This window comes from Trichosurus vulpecula, chromosome 6, assembly GCF_011100635.1.
Source record: "Trichosurus vulpecula isolate mTriVul1 chromosome 6, mTriVul1.pri, whole genome shotgun sequence".
Taxonomy (NCBI): Eukaryota; Metazoa; Chordata; class Mammalia; order Diprotodontia; family Phalangeridae; genus Trichosurus; species Trichosurus vulpecula.
In genome coordinates, this window is record NC_050578.1 from 81,164,327 (window position 1) to 81,184,826 (window position 20,500).

The 20,500-nt window shown below is 41.5% G+C and overlaps 1 protein-coding gene across 2 annotated transcripts; it reads left to right on the forward strand.

Annotated features, from left to right (window-relative positions):
• The first annotated feature begins 6,655 nt into the window (after positions 1 to 6,655).
• On the forward strand, positions 6,656 to 19,519 carry LOC118853875 (cytochrome c oxidase assembly protein COX18, mitochondrial). Of its 2 annotated transcripts, none has more exons than XM_036764111.1 (6): positions 6,656 to 7,094; positions 10,129 to 10,229; positions 10,801 to 10,964; positions 14,263 to 14,387; positions 17,278 to 17,385; positions 18,914 to 19,519. In XM_036764111.1, the coding sequence occupies exons 1-6, from the start codon at positions 6,744 to 6,746 to the stop codon at positions 19,085 to 19,087; spliced, it is 1,023 nt and encodes a 340-aa protein (XP_036620006.1). In that variant the 5' UTR covers positions 6,656 to 6,743; the 3' UTR covers positions 19,088 to 19,519. The 2 variants fall into 2 exon arrangements, with proteins under 2 accessions (XP_036620006.1, XP_036620007.1); XM_036764112.1 differs by having other exon boundaries at positions 7,012 to 7,094; positions 10,125 to 10,229.
• Positions 19,520 to 20,500: the final 981 nt, after the last annotated feature.

The window sequence follows — 20,500 nt, forward strand, 5'->3', positions numbered from 1 at the left end:
CATTTCTACTTGTGTAATTTAAGTACAGTATAAAAGAATGGGAGAATGGGCATTATCAGTTCGTGTTTCCCCACATGAGCTTCCAAAAAAGCTAAACTTGTTTTATTTTGGGAATGGGAGAGGTTTGTAGCAAGGCACAGGCTAGAGAATAGTTCATTACTTTTACCTTACAAAAGTTTCCATGTTTCTTAAATCTTCTGCCACAACCTCCTCCATGCTCCTAGACTCCACCAGTCCTAGTAAGATCCCTTGGTGTGATTTTAGTCAATCATTCCTGCAGTGATTTCTATCCTTGTAGTTGGTACCACAAAGTGGCTTACCTCAAAGATCACATTTAGCTCCTTCCAATTTTAAAATGTTTTACATTTTCTGAGTGGAAAAAGACACTACAGACTACCAAGGAAGTTTTTCTTACTTGGTAGATCATAATGGAAAGTTTTGTAGTAAGAAATAGTTTAATGCACTGCTTATTTTAGTTAACTTTCAGTCTCATCTATCCTAAGTTTATCCTAAAAATTTCAATTTTGTGGAAAGTGTTAAACACTATTAAAGATGCTTTGTTCTGATTGCCAGTGCACACTCTGTGACAGTAGGACCTGCCAGCTCATGCTAAGTATAAAGGGCATTGTGAACTTGAGGTTTAGCCAACTAATGTTGCACACAAATCCTCAGATTCTAGTTTAAAACATGTACTATATACTGTTTAAATTCCATCCATTTGACACAGCAAGGTGTAGTCTTGTACCTAATAAGGACTCAAGTTGTACATTGTCAGTCTCTATTGCTGAAAAGTAATACGGCAAAATGGGGAGGAACAAAGTTAAATAATATATATCTCAATTTGTCCATTAATTACACTCTGGTGAACAAAATGACTAACCAAATCTGACACATCATCCTAATTTAAATGAATTAATGTAGTTCCTTGCTGTTAATAAAGTGATTTATCTACTGTGGTAGCCAGAGCAAGAAGGGAGTCGGGGGGAAAGATGATTTTATAAATGGGAGCATTCATTCGTTTAATTATTATAATGTGTCCAGTAGTTTATGAATAATAATTTCTCTTTTTCTGCATTTCAGTTATTGCCTTAAAGCACATATTTTTTTTCCAGCTGTCTTGTGATTATAACATCAAAAATTTAAGGAAGAAATGAATCAAAATGCCCTACAGCTATTAATTAACTTAAATTTTAGCACTTTAATGTGAGTGGGGAACGAATGCCAATTTTGAAGTGTTTCTTGTGTCCTTTGCCACTATCTTAACAATTTTACGCTTAATGGCCTTTCCTGTACTATAACTAGGATTATTTTCTATGTTAAATAATCCTAAGATATAGATACAACCCAATATTTATTTATTACAGAAATTGTACTTTGGGGTCCAACAAAACTGACTTACTGAGAATGTGTGATTTCTTACCAAAAAAAAAAAATCTGTATTTTTTTTTTAACTTGAAGTCAGAACTTCTTACAAGGGGGATGTAAGTTGGAATGCCCCATGTTTAGTTTGTCGATCAGGCTTGTTAAATATTATACCATGATTTTTAGTCTGTACTAGGAACATTTTTCAGGTACATTTTTTATATTTTAAATGTAATGCCTTTTATTTGACAAATAAAAGAAGGAACATAACCTTTTGAGACCATGTAGGTCTTTTTTGTTCCCCTTTTTAAAGAGAGCTTCAAGAATTGGTATGTGTATATGCAGACTATTACGTGATTTATTTCTCCCATAATCCTTTAAGGAGTGACTTAACTCATGCATTGTCCTTGAGTTAGTTCACAACTTAAACTACATAGTCAATATCTCAGTAATACGTAATCTGTTTATACCAACCACTTAGCAAATTTTATTTATTTATCTTTTCAAATAAGTAGCTTCTCATGTTTTTTTTTTTTAAATATCAGCTATCCAAGAAACTGGATTTTGGTGCTTAATCTAAATAAGCATTTTCCTTGTTTTGCATTGTTAAAGTTTATATAATGAGCTGAATTTTTTTTGGTTCCTAAATTACTATAATCTATTTCATGGACATTTTTTTCCTTAGAAAAACTCACTAATTAAATTCAGTTTTGTTCTACACAAAAATTGTTTTCTGTCCTAGTTTTGCCATGAAATTAACTCTTATGTGGAAATGCAAAATTCCATTGGTTCATTCACACAGAGCTAAGTAACATGGCTACTTTTAGGAAAAGGGAAAAATAAGTTTATTAAGCCAAAAGCCAGTTGAGTTTATTGTTTGCACTGGATTAAATTGTTAATGGACATTGGATTCAAATGCCAAGAGCCTCAGAAAGATTTTATCTTGAGTGATATAAGGAAACCATAACATAAAATCCTTTCTTATTCCAAACTTAAAACTTTTATTACTTTTAGGAGCTTATAATTTTGTTTTCTCAAAATACAAGTTCTCCCAAAACTGCCATAAGCTTTTTTGTTAAGCTTTAATTTGAAAAGTCTGGACACAATGTAGGTATTTTCTGTTGACCATCTCCAAAAACAATAGGGATAGATCACCAGTATTTACAGAATTTTAGCAGTAAAAAGAACTTCGGCAAATATCTAGTCCAAACCCACCATTATCCATCTGAGAAAACTGAAGCCCACTCAACTGTGTGCTGATGGCCTGAGGTTCATGGGAAAATTTTCCAGCTATGCCAAGTGCTTTCTGTTAACATACATTTTATTCATCATAGACTCCTTAATACTTTTTTTTTTTTTGGAAAGAAAGTAGATGTTATTGTGCAAATAAAGCCTTCCCTAAGCACTTCTTATGATGCCAGGGACTGCTAAACAGCTGAGATAATAAAATAGTCTATGCTGTTTAGACTCCTATAAATCCTATAGCTGGACTAAAAAGGTAAATGGTTTTTGTTCCTATTGTAAGTGTACCTAGAGGCAAATTGAGCATAGGGTTAAAATAATATTCAGTTCAAGAAAGCATTCAGGGAATGATTGAATCTATGAAATATCTGACTTAAAATGGAATTTTACTCTATTTCCATTTGTTTATAACACCTTTTGGCATCAGCAACCTAAGGAGCTTTATCCATAACTTAACATAGTTTTTGTATAAGGAAATGAATAGAAATCAGTTTGTCAAAGGGATTCAGTATTAAGAAATAGTCGGTTAAATTTGCTCTTACAGAATTAAACTTATTTGCCTATTCGGTGAATTTAGTATTGGGGGATTATTTGGACATCTAAGAAAGCTGGATCATTTATCAAAGGAGATTCTCTTAAGTCTCAGTATATCCCTAAAGAACAGTGCACAAAATAGGTCAACATAGCCATGTTTTTTATTTAAATAAGAAAGAAGATGAGCACAATATGGCATGCCTCTTATGACTTACCATGTTTACTCCAAGAAGTAATTAGAGAAATTACCTGTGAAAATTTGTTTAGGGGACTTAACCTACTGAACCATTTTTGGATCATCACATTTCAAAGCAAATGAACTGTGTGCCTTGCACACAGCAAATACCTATCCATTTTCTGGATTAAATTGAATAAATAAAATTTACCTGCCAGTCTAGGAGCAATAATAAAAATTGAGCATTGTGATGATTATTGGATTCAGTAAGCAGAAATTTGACCCATTGGCCCAACCTTGATTGATGACTTTTTGTGCCAGGAAATAAGTGGTGAGTGACCGCCTCATGCCCAGCACTGTTTGGCACAATGGAGAAAAAAAGGAAAAAACTGCCTTCAAGGAGCTGTTGTGTAAGGGAGCATACAGCATATACATTATCATAAGCAAACGATATGTACAGAATTAATGGAGATAATCTCAAATGGGAAATGCTGACATTAAGGAAGATGAGGAATGATTCCTTGCAGGTGAGACTTTTTTGCTGGGACTTGAAGGCAGGAGGCAATGGAGAGGAAAAATAAAATTCTAGGGGTGAGACACAGCAAGGGAGAATTGTATGAAGGCAGAAAACACCCCATCCTCCAGTGCAGATCACAACTCCTTCCCATCTTCTACACTTCTTGCCCATGTATTCATGAGTCTTCCATAGAGGATCTGTGTTGAGGGAATCATCCAGGTATCTAAGTGTCCTAGGGGCACCCATGCAGCACTTGGGCTGTTCATCTCTACTACTCCCATTTCCTGTGTGGTATCTTTCACTCAGTTTATAAATGCAAAGTATCTCTGGTAATAATCTCTGCAGCCTACTGAAGTCCACTGTGTTTCACCTTTGAGTTGTCTTTGAAAATTGTGGTGGTCCATGATTCCAGCCATCTGGCATCATGAAGAGAATATTAAAAGAGGGTTTTGTTTCAGGCAGCAGCTCATCATTGTTACAAGCCAAGTACATGCAGTTTCCCAAATGCAACCTACCTTGTCTTCTCCCTTCTCTTCAGTTTTGGGTCCAGCTAATTGGCCATTTGCTGTTCTGGCCCAAGACAGATACTTTCATGCGATATTCTGGGTGATAGGATTCTTCATCCATTTTTTCTGAATGTATTGTTAGGTTGATTGCTTCACGGCTTTTGGCATTCTCATTGTTATAACTGTTAACATCAGTTAAACTTATAGGAGGTGGTAACATACAACATCAATAAAAGACTGTGGTTAATTTTTTTTTTTTTACTAGCCGTGTGATTTCAAAAGTGTAGGGAACTCCACTGAGAAATTCCCTCTACCTGTAAAGATGAACCTGACTTTCCACAATTTAAAAAGGCTTGGCCTGGGGTATGGAAATATTAAGTGACTCAGGGATCATACAGCTGGTGTGTGGCAGAGGCAACACTTGAACCCAGGTCCTCTTGATCTGGAGGTCAGCTCCCTATCCACTATAATCCTTCCTCTAGGTTCAATTACAAACATTTAAATGAGTTGGAATACCACTTTTTCTTTTTTATATATATTATGTTCTTGTCCTGTACTCAAAATATTGCTGACATAGTTTCGTTGTGTAGTAGGCTGGACAGAAGCCTATCTCTAAGTGGATGGTCTTTTTGTTTATAGCTATAGCCAAATGCAGATAATCTGCACCTGTAACCCTGCTCCATAATTTGCCTACATCAGAATAACTGTAATAACCAGTAGATTCTCAGCAATCACGACCACCACCATTGACTCATTCGTACAGTGATTTTGGATCTTAAATTGCAGCCTGATCATGGCAGGGGGAAATAATAGTAGACAGTACAGCTCTAAAAATTACTGTCCGTTTACTCTTATTTCATACCAGTTACTATTTTTGACTTACCTATGACAAGATAAATTCTAATATTGAGCTTGTATAGTTTTCAGTAGCAGTATAACAAATTTGAAAATGTAAAATTGTACACAGCATAAAGAAATTAATGTTTTCTTCTAGAAAATATATTGCAATGACTGCTAATGTCTGGGGCTGTGGTTTTAAATCCAAATGAAGTCCTTCGAAGGGTCCTTACCACGACCAGGAGAAAAGATTCTTTGCTTTATGTCCAGAACCATTTTTTGTGGCATTTTAGACCCACAGTCAACCAGAAATTCCTTCAGCTGTACTGCTGCAGACCTAAAGCATACTGAGGAGCTTATTGTTTGGCAGGAAACGAAGTGATCCCAAGAATTCCACAAAATAAACTTATGAAGCACCTACTGTGTCTTAAGACGTTCAAAATGACACTCTGCTTCCGGTGTGTCTACCATCATTTTATTATAACGCAAATCAGAATTAGGGAGGAAAGCCCGTCCGGGTGGACCACAGTCCACAGCCCCCACGCTGCTGTCATCACCCAGCGAGGAACGCCCCCCCCCCCCCATCTGCCACAAAACGCCCCTACGCACCTTTGGAAACCGAATTTTAAATAAATGTTGAAAAAATCCACGGTGGGGTTGAGTTCGCCCCCAGCCCCACCCCCTGTGCTCAGTCCTTTTGGGTCCGGGCCAGTTGGGGTCCCTTTCCAAATCCATGCGTGCAGAAACACTTATTAGGCGCGTACTGTGTACGTGACGGAAGGCGATAAGCGCTGGGGATTCAAAGCAAGGCAGAAAGAGCTCTTGGGGCACCCACTGTCTAATGGGGGAGACGCACAAACAAGGAAAAACGGGGATCGTCCGCAGGGAGGGCAGGCACTGGAACGCAGAGGCCTCGGGGGCCGGGAGGAGGCACGAGGCTGCTCTACCGGGCGGCTTAGCAGACGCAGCTTCCGGGGACCCCCGAGATGCTGACGCAGTCGGAGTCGGAAGCACGTACAACCCCAGGTTTGGCCCTTCCAGCAGGACGTGGGCGTCCAGGACAAAGGGAGGTGAAAACGAGGAGACGGAAGGCACGATCAAAACAAGCTCTTTATTTTTTAAAGGCGAGTCCCCACCAGCAGAGTTGCGCCCCAGCCTCGGGCCAAGAGCCAGCGCCTCATAAATGAATAAAGGCCGCATTCCCGGGGACGCCGGCCGGGGACTCTCCACCACGCTCAGAGCGTCCAAACTTAGAGCCTTTCCCCTCCCCCATCCACTGCAGAAGCCTGCGCACGCAGTCGAAACCGAAGCTTCCCAAAACCGAGAAGGGAGCCACTTCACCCCACGTGTCCACCCGCAAGCTCGGCTATTCCGGGTCTGGGCCAATCCGGCCCCTTCCCCTACGCCGCGCACGCGTGACGCCGCTACCTGACCCCCGCGTGTAAGCGGAGGGCGGGACTTCCGCCTCGCGGCGGCCTGCCCGGAATTCCTCGCTTGCTCTCTGCCCCCGGACGAAGTAGGGAGGACGCCTTCCGCTGGGAAGAAAGCACGGTTTTGCTTGCTGGCCAACATGCTGTGTAGTGCCCGGCAGCAGCTGCGGAGGCGGCTTCTGCCCGCCCTCCTGGGGAGCAGGCGCTGTCCGCCAGGGCGAGGCGAGCCCTCGCCGTGCAGCCCCAACGCCCTCCTGCCTGTGGCCGCCTGTGCCTACGGCGTCGCCGCGGGGTCGGCCGGGGCCGGGGCCGGGGGCTGGCACGAGAGCCTGGCTTCGTCAGCCCCGGCACACTGGGCGGAGGGGGTGCTGTTGGGAACGCAGGACGCCACGGGGCTGCCGTGGTGGGCCAGCATTATCGTCACCACCACGGCCTTGAGGAGCGCTATCACACTGCCCCTAGCAGCTTATCAGCACTACATCCTGGCCAAGGTGAGCGCGCATGCGCGGGCAGGTGAGGGCGGGAGAGGAGTCAGAAAACTCCGCCCCCTAGGAGCCCCCTTACCGGATGCTCTAGCCACGCCCTCGAAGCCCGCCCTCGTGCGCAACTTGTGCCCCGCCCCCTGCGGCTTCTGCCTTAGTGTGCAGGCTGGAGCCCCGCCCCCTGTCCCGGCTAAGCACTGGAGCTCTGCACAAGTAGGGATGCACATGTATCAGTCCACTTAGACTTGTGTAGACGCGCGCATACACAGGCGTGTGTTCCAGGGCAAGCGCAAGCTAGTCACTTCAGGGGCGTGGTTCCCCCTTGCTTTCTAGAGCGGGTGGGCCAGCCTAAGTGAACCTGCTTTGCCAAAGTCCCCAATACTCCTCCTTTTCCTTTGTTGCCCCTTTGGCTTCAGTTGGAAATTTCTCTAGCAGTGATTTGGCAGCATGGGTCTCACCCCTTCACAGCTGGTCTGCTCAGATCTTTGATCAGCTGGAAAATGGCTCTTGTTCTCATCGATTATAATCCGTTTCTCATTTCTTGGAAATGAGATAATCAGAAAAGCTCGCTGCAGAGATTTCCCTCGCTTGTTTCCGTTCAGTATTAGTTGCATTGGACTTCTTTGTTCCAAACCTTTTTAATCGTATGTCATCACGATTGTGGGTTTTCTCTCTCGCGGTCCTCCCCCTCCCTTGTGTAGTCAGAGCCTCCCCTGCCCCTGCGCCTGAATTGTCCTCTTTCCCACTTTCCGCTCATTTGTTTCGTGCTGTAACTGTGAGCAAGTGCAGGTACGTCACTTCGGAGGATGGCCGCGGGCCATTTCTGCAGGCTTTGCGCGCAGCTGTGGTCACGTGGAGGGGGGGTCCTCGTTCCTCTCTGCGTGTTCCTTACCCCGCCTGTTTCACGGGCTCACCTCCCAAGCCTTTTAGCCAGTGTCAGATTGTCTGATGGCTCCTGCTTCGTAGCAGCTCCCTGTGGGCTCCGGTGCTCCTAGTTTCCAAAGGAAGAAAGTCCAGCCGTCAACAACTATATTAGACAGAGCCCCAAATCACATGCAACTTCAAGCGGCTCCGAGATCCCGCCTCGTGCATCTTAGATCGGGGAAGACTACGGGAACAGCAAACAGCGATTGTCGGAAGAGAAGGGGCAGAGCTGGTGCATTCGTGTGGTGGAGCTGCGCAGCTGTCTGACCAGCCTGGAAAGCCGTCTGGACCGTGTCCAGAAAGCAGAAACTGTGCCACCTTCTGAGCTGGCAGCGCCTCTCCTAAGCAGAGACTTTCAAAAGACCAGAGAAAGCGGAAAGGGACCAGTTGTGTAAAACATCAGGGTCTGCATGGGGAGTGGCTGCACGCCAGCCTGAAAGCGGTGTCTGAAGAAATTATAAAAGACGCTAGTGCTGCAAGAAATTCTGAAGGGGGATGGTGTCAGGGAATCCCAAGAAGAATTATGTGAACTGAGGCCCGAAAGTGAGCAGAACCAAGGAGCCCTTCAGACAGCCCCTACAGAAATGTAAAAGACAATAACCTGGAAAGAATTTACAATTCTATCCATGCCGTTAACTAATTATGACCCCAGCAGACTGAGGATAAACCTTTTTCAGATGGTTACAATTGCAAAGCCTAAAGCTCTGTTATTGTTAGGCATTGTTTTCCCACCTCTTGGCAAAGAGATAACCGGCAAGTACATAGTAGGAGTATTTTCAGACATGGTCAATATGTGAATTTGTTTTGTTGGGCAATACTTGTTTGTTACAGGGCAGGTAGGGCTTTTATTTGTTTCAGGGTGGGGGGTGATGAATGCTCCCCCCATTCATTTTATTTTGAGTGTAGGTAGGTGGTAATAGTAATGCCCTCCAAATGAAGAACATCAACCAAGCATGAAAAAATACAAAGATTGCGGACCAGAGTTAGGAAGAGGACACAGATAATAAGCAGAACAGTTTGGGTACTCTCATGTTGCAGTTAATACAGATTTTAAAAACATGGTGAAAGTTCATGGTTTCATATAGTACAGTTCTCTTCATGTTTAGTGATGGCATAATAGAAAAAAAAAGCATTGTTAAAAACAGTCTACAGAATTAGGCCAAGGACAGAACCCTGCCATGTTCTGATAGAAATCTCTGTGTTGAGATCAGTTCATTAATTATTATTCTTTATGTCTGGTTGTCTGGATTTTTTTATCATCTCAGTAGATTCATCCTTCTGGAACTGGGGCCTGTGTTGGTAAGCAAAATGGGCTCTTAGCACTTAGTTGGCTTTTGTTTCCTCTAAGTAATTCAGTGTATTTCATTGAGCCTTACTAGGTGCTAAGCCCCAGGCCCAAACCTCTATTAGGTGTAAAACCTATGTGGGTGTGACTTGTTAACCAAAGTGGGGCCCCAGGTGGGGCTAACTAAGGGAGGGCCTAGTTTACACATGAGTTTGAGTGATAGGTTTGGGACATCAGAGGCTCTTAGACCACGTGGGTTTAAGTCCCTCTTTGTGATGATTTTAGGTCATGTGGGTGAGTCTCATGTGTGACTCACCGCTGACGCTGAAAAAGATATAAAACCAGGGGTTGGCTTTCTCTTTGTTGGAGCTTTGGCGCCGACTCTGGGCCAGCCCTTGTTCTGAGCTCCCAGGCTGAACCTAGATGTTGGTAACTATGAGTTGTATTTGGTCTGTCTGTCGATGTTTGTAACTTGTTTGTAATTTGCTCTGAAGTTCAGTGTGCTGGTCTTTTCCCCTGAACTAAGTGAATGATATTTGTATGCTGAATTAAAGTAAGCTTGTCAACCCCTTAATGTAGCTTTCCTTAGTTAAGCAGATCAAAAGAACCTGTATTTTTGCATCATGCTGGTAGCGTTCTTGTTGTTGGGCTTCTGTTGGTCTTTCACCCCCACAACAGCTGCTAGCTGGATTGTTGAAACAGAGCCTAAGGTTATGCATGTACTATGTTTTACTTTTTTGAAAATAAGAACAGGATATAGGGAGAAAGAAGCAGAAGTGACTATAGATAAAAATTTAAAATGTATATAACAAATTCTCCTTTGTTTTTAGCTAGGTGGAAAATTTGCAACCAGAAATAAAAATAATTGCCAAGAATCTTAATTGTGATGTTGCACTTCGAGCAAAACAGTTGGGATGGTCAAAAAGACAAACTAGGTAAGATAATTTGCACATGGGAGACACTAAATGTTAATTTAATATAATTTAATAACTAAATGCTGACTATAAAAGACAAATTTTGAACACAGTGTATGAATGATGTTAGCAATTATCATTAGACATTCCACATTTTTGCCAGGAAAATGTTCAGCCTTTCACATATTTTAGTGTTATTTTGAAGAATAATAGCTTCATTAGTGTGTCTTTTCATTTATAAATAATCTATAATTCAGTATAATTTAAATCACATGCAATGAAGTAAGAATTTTAACAGCAACGTTATTCACATCGATTATAACAGGCTGCTAATAAACTTTGATGTAAATTAAATGGATTATTAAAGATTTAAAAATGAAATTTCTTAGTCAACATTTGTTTGGATGGCCCTGATGAAGCTTATGGTAAAAGAAGACTAGAAAACTATATAGCATCAACTTAGTTTATGCTCTGGATATGAGATGCTAACTTGCCGTGTTGTTCATTACAGAAATTTTTTTAAAAATTAATTTTAAATAACTTTTTGGTGGGGAGGGGGACTTTTTCTTCCTCTTCTCTCTCCTTTACTCAGGCTTGTTTACCTAAACAACATGAGAAGGATTGTTTCAGAGCTGTATGTTCGGGATAATTGTCATCCATTCAAAGCCACTCTGCTGGTATGGATTCAAATACCAATGTGGGTCTTTATGTCTGTTGCCCTACGGAACTTCAGTCTAGGGATATCGGATTCAGAAGGTGATCATTTAAAAAACATGGTTTCCCTCAAAGTACTTTTTCCTCTTTGATTTTACCAAAAATTTATTTTCTTGTTTTTATTTAATTTTATTGTTTATTGTATGATTTATAAATATTAATATAATAAATTAATATTAATTCTCATATCCCTTTGGTAACATAAGATACTTTTCAATTTCTAAAGCATGTAAGCAGGGCTTTTCTGTTTTTACAGTGGCTAGAGGGGAGCAGTGGTATAAAGATATCTAGATAAAGCCAAAAGACAGTTCTTTCTTGTGATTCAAGGAATGGTGATGTGCATCTCAGGAGCCATAGTAGCTGGGGAGGGTTTATTTAATAAAGGATATGATCGTGACTCCATCCTGGAGAATATCCCCCTGTTGAAATGGCATAAACAAAGGTCTGCTTTCTTCCCGAAGCATGTTATCTAAGTGGTGACAGCTTCAGAGATTTAGCAAGCCTGAAAAACACTTCTTGTTCCTAGGAATATACAAGGTAACAAGTGATTGTGGCAGGTAAGAAATGAAATGCCTGGGGAAGCAAAGGTGTGAGCCTCTGAGCATTTCGATTTATTAAGCAGTGCATAGTGAGTGCCTAACATATCAGGACCAGGCCCCTTCCTCTGCATAGGGAATTGAGGGGAGAAGGTCAGCAGGTGGTTAATTGTGGAAACTGAATGACTACGCTGACTCCATTTTGTGACTCACTTCTGGACCAAGCTTGCTCCCCTTTTAATTCAGTTATGGGTCTAGTCCAACTTCTGTCTTGTGAGAAAATGTCACTCAATTATGGGAATTGGGAGAAAACCTTATTGCATTTTTGAACCTAGCTCTGCATGGATGGGAAGCTGGACCACCTCTGCTTGCTGTTTAGAGACTCTTAACTAAGGCCAAGGTTGTACTGACCAGAAACCCCATCACACATGAAGATTGTTGCAAGGAGTTTTCTTATAGTGTACATCTCAAGCAACCCATGTGTCTTATTTGAAAAATGGCCTCATACTGACCAATCTGTTACTGTTTTCATGTTCCCTTGATTGTTTGCAGATACTCAGGGGGAGTGGGACATCTCTTCTTGTGAATTCGGGGAATTATACCTGTTCCTTCTCTTTTTCCCAGCTTGAAAAGTCTCTAATCTTTCCTCCAATTAGAAATCAGATTATGTAATTTTGTATCCTGGTTAATTGATTTAGTTAATTAGTCCCATTTGATTACTTGTTTTTAATGTATGAAAATCTGTCTCCCTCTCTATTTGGGGTCCAGTTCCAAAGTTGAGGAAGGCTCCTAGTCCTGATTTGTTTTGGCAGTGGCTTTGCATTGCTGTGCATTGCTTCATAAATTGATAGGTTCAGAAGCTTGATTCTTTGTTTCCTCAGTCATTTATTTCATCTCACCCTCCACCTGATATTACCTGCAGGCACCTAGAACTTGGCATTAAGGTAACAGGGTGGACACAGCTGCGGGCCTGGAGTCAGGAGGATCTGAGTTTCAATCTGGCCTCAGACATTTGCCAGCTATGTGACTCTGAGGACGGCTCTTTACTTCTGTCTACCTTGGTTTCCTCCACTCTAAAATAAGAATAACAAGAGTAGCTAACAAGGTTGCTCTTGGGATCCAGCAACAGAATATTTGTAAAGCACTTTGCCTAGTACATAGTTTGGCCAGATTGCAGTCCACCTGAAAAATACCTGCAGGTTTTAGGGTACTCCAAGTCCAGTAAGAGGCAGCAGTGATGGGGCAGCCAAAGAAAGGATGATTTTCTAGGCTTCTTTGAAAGAAGAATTGTGTCCAGAACAAGGGACATCATAGTTCCATTGTGATCTGATCAGGGCAGAATAGATTTGGAGTTATGCTTAATTCTGTGGCACGTTTCCTGAAGAAAATTTACAAACTGGAGTATACACGCCGAGGGGATGTATGCATGAAGATGGCCATATGGGTATGATACTGAACTTTAAAAATGACTCCAAGTATTTGAAGAGCTGTCATGGGAAAGAAAAACTAGTCTTACTCTGTGTGGACTCAGGCCAGAACAAGTAGCAATGGCCAAAGGCTAGAGAAAGTATAATCAACACCTTCCCCAAGTAGAATGGACTGTTTCAAGGGGCAGTGGGTTTCTTACATACTACGTGGCCTCATAGTGAATGGATGGCCACTTGTCAGGGATGCAGAATGTCATTTGTCCTTTGTTCTGGAAGAGGACCATGGCATCAGGCAAGTGATGCCATGACTTGCAGGTTAATAGGATGTAAGTGAGGTAGGGCTGTGCAAAGGCATCAGCCTCTCTCTCCTCCGGAGCCATCTGGGTCCAGTGACAAGATATAGATCAGGGTGACTGGAGGTGGCCCCGGATGCAGTGGGAGAACTTGGCCTTTTCAAGCTAAGGTCTTTCCTAGATCTCAGTTTGAGGCAATGCCCGTTCAGTGATGAAGGCTAGGTAAGAAATGAGGCAGAGAGTGGCCTTTGTAACCTAGTCGAGAAAAAAATCAATCCAAAAGGAAAAACTTAGGGTTCCTGGCCAAAACAGAAATAATTGCTATTTACATTTACTCTGAGCCAAGAAGTGTAATTTTTAATCCCCAAAACCTCCCAAGAGCTCTTGGGCTTTACGTATTTTGGGATTTAAGGCTAGATTTCATTCCTAAGGACCATGCCTTAAACTCAAATCACTCTGGCTCTCATTTCCAGGCTAAGCCCCCTTTGATCATTGTTGGGTCCTGTTTAAGTAAATTTTGGACTAAGTAGCCTCTGAGCTCTCTTCCAACTCTGTGATTCTTTTGTAGTTTGAGTCATTGTAGGATTAATATATCAGTTGTTTAATTTTGATTCCTAAGTGGAAAAATCTTTTTTATTAAAATTATACCAGGCCAGAAAAATTTCTACTTTCTATCTTTAACATACAAGGAGGGAAAAAAGTAGTGTAAGAAAAAATAGCTCTTTAAGTTCATATAGTCCCACAACCTAGGGAAAAAATTAGGCAAAAAAAATGTAAAAGAAGAAGAAAAAACTTGTGAGTTATAATAATCTTAGTCCGAAATAAAACCTCTAAGAGTATAAATATGTCTTCCAGTTTTTTGTGCTCCCTTCCTCAGATACATCCTTTTAAATATGTACCCTATTTTAAGTGTTTGTAAGACCTGTTAAATGTTGAAGAATGAATATCAAGTGGAAAAAGATCTGCAAGCCTTTTTAAGGGAATCATGTGGTCATTAGTCTCCTCAGTTCATATGTTTTCTATTTCTACTTTCCATGAGAATTACAATCTCTTAGTTTGTAAAAATATAACATGTCTTTTTCAGGAGACTTTTCTATTCAGGAACAGTTTTCCACAGGTGGAGTCCTGTGGTTTCCTGACCTCACCGTGTTTGATTCCACATGGATTCTACCAATCTCACTTGGGATCCTCAATCTGTTAATAGTGGAGGTAAACTGTTTAAATTGAGGGATTTACTTTTGTTAAATGTACATTGAGTACAAATTGAACATTAGAAAAGCGGTCCTTGAAAACTTTGTGTTATAAGTGTGTTTTGTGTGCAGTTGTTAGACCAAATAACAGGCTTCTTTGAAGTCTTGGTTTACAGATAACATGGCCATTTAAAGTTATGATGGCAGACAATTATTAATGTACATGGAGTGTGTCAGTAGGTCACTAAGCAGTCAAAGGAATGTTCATAACATGCATGATAATACCAATAGCTCACACTTCTGTGGTCCTTTAGAGTTTGGAGGGTGCTTTGAATTCCTTGTCTGAAGGGTACATAAGCACTGGGGATACAGAGACAGCATGAAATAGGGCTGGCCGTCAAAGCCCTTCCTTGTACTAGGGAAAGGGGGATACAGCATGCCTCCAGATAGATAAATACCGAGTGATGAGAAGAGGCACCTTCACCTGGGTTCCAGGCAGAAGAGGAGGTGAAGGAAAGAGAGCCAATACCAGATTGAGGGCTGCCTAGTAGGCTAGTTTGTCTGTAAAGTAGATTGTGTGGAAGGGCAATGACATCCTAGAGAAAATAGCAGGAGACTGAAAATGGGAAATGATGTCCTCCCAGGAAGATGCTGTGACAATGCAGCCAGATGTGGGGGACGGGTGTAGAGCGAAACACAGTGACTTGGGGTCGGGGATTGAAACTTGAATCAGGAAGAAGACGCAGGTGCAGATTTTACCTGTGTGACCAGAGCTAGTCAGGGCCCCTCACTCTGCCTCTGCTTTCCTGTAACGTTTCTGTAAAATGAGGGGGTTGGATGTGGAAAGCACTCAGGTCTGTGGTCCGATGATCACAAGCTCAGTTTGAGGCAGTGGTTGGGCATCTAGGCGGGTATGAGTGACATTGTGGAGTATTGGCTCTAGAGTCCCAGAGTTTGGGTTCAAATCCTGCCTCTGATGATTATTACTTATATAACCTTGGGCTTTAGTTTCTGCACCTAGAAAGTGAGGGGGTTGGACGAGGAGGCCTCAAGATCCCTCCTAGGTCTAGGTCTCTCATCCCATGTGTCCTGTGTGCTGTTGGAGACCAGAGGTCGGCACTCAAGAGAGTTCTGGACTGGACCTGTGCATGGGATAGTAATTGAAGCCATTGGAGTTAATTGAAATTTGAAAGGCAGAGAGTGTGAAGAGAGAAGGTAAAGGGCAGACCTAGAGAAACACCCACATCAAAGAGTTAGGAAAGGAAAAAGGACGTAAGAGTGTGAGAGATAGTAGACCCATTGCAAAGGTTGTGAGAATCCCAGGAAGAGAAACTTCTACATTGGGATGAGCCGGTGGCCAACAGCTTTAGTCCCAGAGAAGTAAAAGTGGCTGCTGGCTTTAGGGATTCTTCTACAGGTGACCTCAGAAAAAGTGGTTTTAGTAGAATAAGGGAGGCAGAAACCATATTTCAGGGATTGAGGAGGGTGGCAGGGGGTTGTAAGGAAGTTGAGACAGCCAAAAGGTCAGGGAACACTTTTGTTTTAAGATAGAAAGATCTTTAAAAAAAAAATGATTGGAAAGATCTGAGCATGTTTGTGGACCTTCAGGCTGTTTATTCATACGCTGCACTGATAAAGATGTGCGTGTATCTGTGTGTGTGTATGTGTGTGTGTATATAAAAGTGCACATTTTTGGTTGGCATTGTGTTATAGAACAGTTTTGGGGAAAATATATATCTGTATCTGTATCTTCATATATAGATCTGTTTTAGGCAGGAGAAAGGAAAGTGAAATGCTACAAGCAAATATTTTTCCAATTACATAAACATCTATGCATAAGAAATTTTCAGCTCTTATCTTCAGGTAATGAAAACTGGATGCTTTAGTGGATGTTGAGACCCTTTTCCGTCTTTAGCCTCTTTTTAGAAGGCCAGTTCCATTACTGCAACCCTAACAAAGATGGATTAAACAGACAAATTGTCATTTTTCTGCACACACATAACAATCAGACTGTGAAGTGTTTACCCACATATGTAACGTGTATATTTGTACATTTAGGGAACAGGTAACACTCAGTTATAACATTTGAATGAAAAGCAACTCGAGAATAAAAATAATTAAACCTGTATTCATTATTTCAACTAAATGAAACGATGTTAAATCTCTTAAATGTTTATGCAGTTCCAAATACTAGATAGAAATGGATAGAGATTACCCTCCCAGAGGGTTCCTTTCAGACTGGAAGGAGGATCTTCACAGGTTAGCATTCCCACAGATTAAATCCCTCCGGGGCTTCCCCGGCCTGGTTCCTCCCTGGCCTCTCAGCCCCTACTCACAGATAACTACTGTATGCTTTTCCACTCAGGCACATCCCTGTCCCCCTTACATCTTTTCAACAGAGACAGACACAGCCACGGGACGGGCTGTTTGCCTGCAGTGACAGTTATGGGCTTTTACTGAGCACCGGCCGTTATTTAAGAGGATGGATGAAAGCACAGATGGGTGGGCAAAAGACTGAGCAGGAGAAGGGTTAGGGGGTCACTGAAGCAAATACATGCAAATAATTTTATCTTTTGATTACATAAACATTTGTTACCAACTCCCCACTCTGTGTCCTCAAAGATCCTGCAGCGGGGTAGAGGCCCTTTTCATTCTCTAAAAATCATGAGCTTCTTTTTAGGTGGCATAGTGTTTAGAGATTACAGATGGCTGTTTAATAATTTTTTTTTAAGTAGAGGGATATCTGATTGACTGTGTTTTCTGTAATGACAGAAAGATTTCTCCAAGGATTGAGTTCAAGCTTTAAAAATTTATTGACCTTTCCTAAGAGGTGCAAAGTTCAGTTTTTACTCAAAATTTATCTAATTTGATTGTCATTTTATTCCTCTGTATGTTTTCTTCCCCTTCAGATTTTTGCATCACAAAAGCTTAAAAAGTCCCGTTTTCAAAAGTATGTCACGCATTTTATTCGTGGAGTTTCTGTGCTAATGATTCCCATTGCTGCATCTGTACCCTCAGTAAGTAATCTAGAAAGGTAAGAGCACTCACTGTATGTTCCTGTGAAATAGTGTTCATTAATTCCCACAAGGCCCAACCCAAGTCTGACCTTTTGTGTAAAGTCTGACCTTTTTGTCACTTCTTCCTTGGCCGGTCTGTGTGGCTTTTTGCCTCATTTGCTACGGACCTCTACTTCTCCCCCTTTGTGTCCATCCCCAGCAATTAACGTGAAACCTTACACATGGTAGTTTCTTAATAAATGTTTGTTGGATTGCCCATCACAATTACACTCAGTTTGATTAGTTCAAAGTCCCAAATCAGTTGGAATCTAAACCACAGAATTTGGGGATTGTGATTTCCTCTGTATAAGGTGATCCTGGTGAGAAAACTGTCTGCTGAGCCAGGTCATCATCTCTTGAATCCAGTGTTCCCTGTGAGTGCCCCAGGCAGTGCTCTTGTCCAGGGTGGGACTAGAATCCACCTTCCTGACTCTGAGGCCAAATCTTTGTAAACACGATGCACCACCACCTTTCAATGATAAAGCCATAATGCAATTTAGTATTTCACCATATAGTACATATATAGTACACTGTATAGTTCTAACAAAATGCATATATAGTGCCTCATATAGTTCTAACATAGTGCGTATACAGTGAACTGTATAGTTCTAACATAGTGCATATATAGTGCACCATATAGTACTAATATAATGCATATATAGTGCATTGTATGGTTCTAGTATTTGCTATTTCTTCCTGAGTTTTGATCTTGTCTCTCCAACTGGGTGGTAAGCTCTTTGACAAGAACCAGATACTTCCGTATCTCTCCCTGTACCCAGGAGAATGCTGAGCAGATATTAGGAATTCAGTAAAGGCTTTCTGATTAATCGATTAGTTTGTACATTTGGTCAAAATATAAATTGGGTGATATTGATGGCTAACATACTTAAAGAATGTTCTGTGGTCATTTTTTAATAATTCTTTGCAGTAAAAAATACTTGATTTCCATGTGTCATTGTATTGTGGTGATTCCTCATACAAGATTAGAGAGCAGACAAAATAAATGAATGAAAAGCCATTATTAAGCCTTTACTCTGTGCTAAGCACTAGGAGTACAAATAGAGAGAAACCAGAGTCCCTCCTCCCAGGGAGCTCCAATAACACCTGGAGAAGAGGTGCAGAAAAGAGTAAGAAATGCCTGTGAAGGCTCAGTGCAGGACGACAGTGTGTGGCTGCTCCATGTAGCTTCCTGAATGGATGGGGTGGCGTGGGCAGGAAAGGGGCCTTGTCCTGGTTCCCTGCAGAGAATACCGTAGAAGGGACAAGTATGGTGACGGATGGAATATACACACACCCAGCTGAGCAGTCATCCAACTCGATGGATGTAGGCATTTGTGAGGCGGATGCTAAATGCACCATCAGCTCTGCAGCCGTTAGAGAAAGGCCTTGTAGCTGGCCGAGCAATCCTCCAAAAAGGAGCGGCAGTGCCTGTCCTTGCTCTCCTGGGCTTCCTTGGCACTGATGTTCCTGTCTGTTTTTCTGTTTCCAGTCATTAGCACTGTACTGGTTCTTCTCCAGCTTCTTGGGCCTCTTGCAGAACCTGCTGTTGCGCTCCCCAGGATTTCGCCAGCTCTGCCGCATACCGCAGACAAGATCACAGTCAGACACTCCTTATAAGGACCTCTTCGCTGCATTTTATGCCAAATTCTTTTTAAGAAAATGATCTCTTCCACAGTGACTGGAAATTTGACACTCGTGTCACTTAAAAATGGAAGGTTAAGATCTTGGAGACGGTTCTTCATGTGACACCCTCTTATGTGATTTACAGTGCCGTTAGCTAGGGTTGAAAATGCTGCTGCAATATATGACATTTGTGTTTTAGACAAGTGAAGATCTAGCCAAGTAAGCTTTGGTGGTTGGATTGTGGAAAGAAAATTTGTTTTATATTTGAAGGATGAGTGGGTGGAATTTGCTGGGATTTCAGGAAACAATTAAAACCCTGAATTGCAAAAGGGAAGTATCAGTAAATCCTACACATCTAAATGGAAGAACTGACTTCTATGAAAGAAAAGCATCTATTGAAATAGTAACTGGTGATATTGCAGAGAGACTAATTTAGGGTGAATAAAATAGATGTAAAAATTGTAAGAAAGCACCATGGAATCATGTCTCTTTGAGTGTTCCCTGAAATGATTCAGTTGGTGTTATCTTCTTCATTCTTCAGTAAATCTGGACTTCTGCTAAGATGCAAAGGAGGGGAGCAAGTTTTATTGGAGGTTCTACACCTTTAAGGAAAGGCTGAAGAACTTGGGTGTTTTCAAGAAGAGTAAATAATTGAGAAAATGTTAGCAAGCAAGAGAATTGAGAGAATTATCTCCCCCTAGTTCTGACCACCATTCTATAAGTGATCAAGTAGGCCCAGAGGTTAAATGGCTTACCTTGTAGTGGTAGGCTTGAAGTTAGTATTCACATCAGTCCACTGGTACCATATGCTTTGCATCCCATGACATCATAGGTTGGGGCTAGGGAGAAATAGAATAGTAATAGCCTTTTTATGTGAGTGTAGTGGTATCAAATTCAAATAGGCATTCCTGAGGGCTGCATATTGACTTTGAAAATCACCAATTTACATTATGTTGTATTTTATTTTTATTAACATTCCAGTTCTGTTTTAAACTGGTTCCTCCGAGCTTGACACCTCTGCCCTAGTACATTAGAGGTTTGGGGGGGAGGGGATCTAGAAAAGTCCAGAAGGGTAAAATTTGCCTCAAAAGAAATTCTCAGCTAAATTAACAGAGACAAGATGAGAGAGATGTTTTATTGCTCTACACTAACCTTCCTGTTTCCAATCCAGTCCATCCCCAGTTTTTTCATATCGCTTCCCAATTTATCTTTCCAACCCAGCACCTGATACTGCTCTCATTTAAAAACAAAAAACATGACTCTCCATTGTCCACAAAATAAAATCTAAACCCATGCTCTGACATTCCCCTTGCCTTTACTCCTTACCTCCCATCTGGCTCTTCAATTCCTGACATGGTTGCCCCTTCTCAGAATGTTTGCCCCCATTTTCTTACTCCCTTTCCCTGCTATAAAAGGAATTACCTCAGGTATTTCATAGCACTTTGCCTGGGCC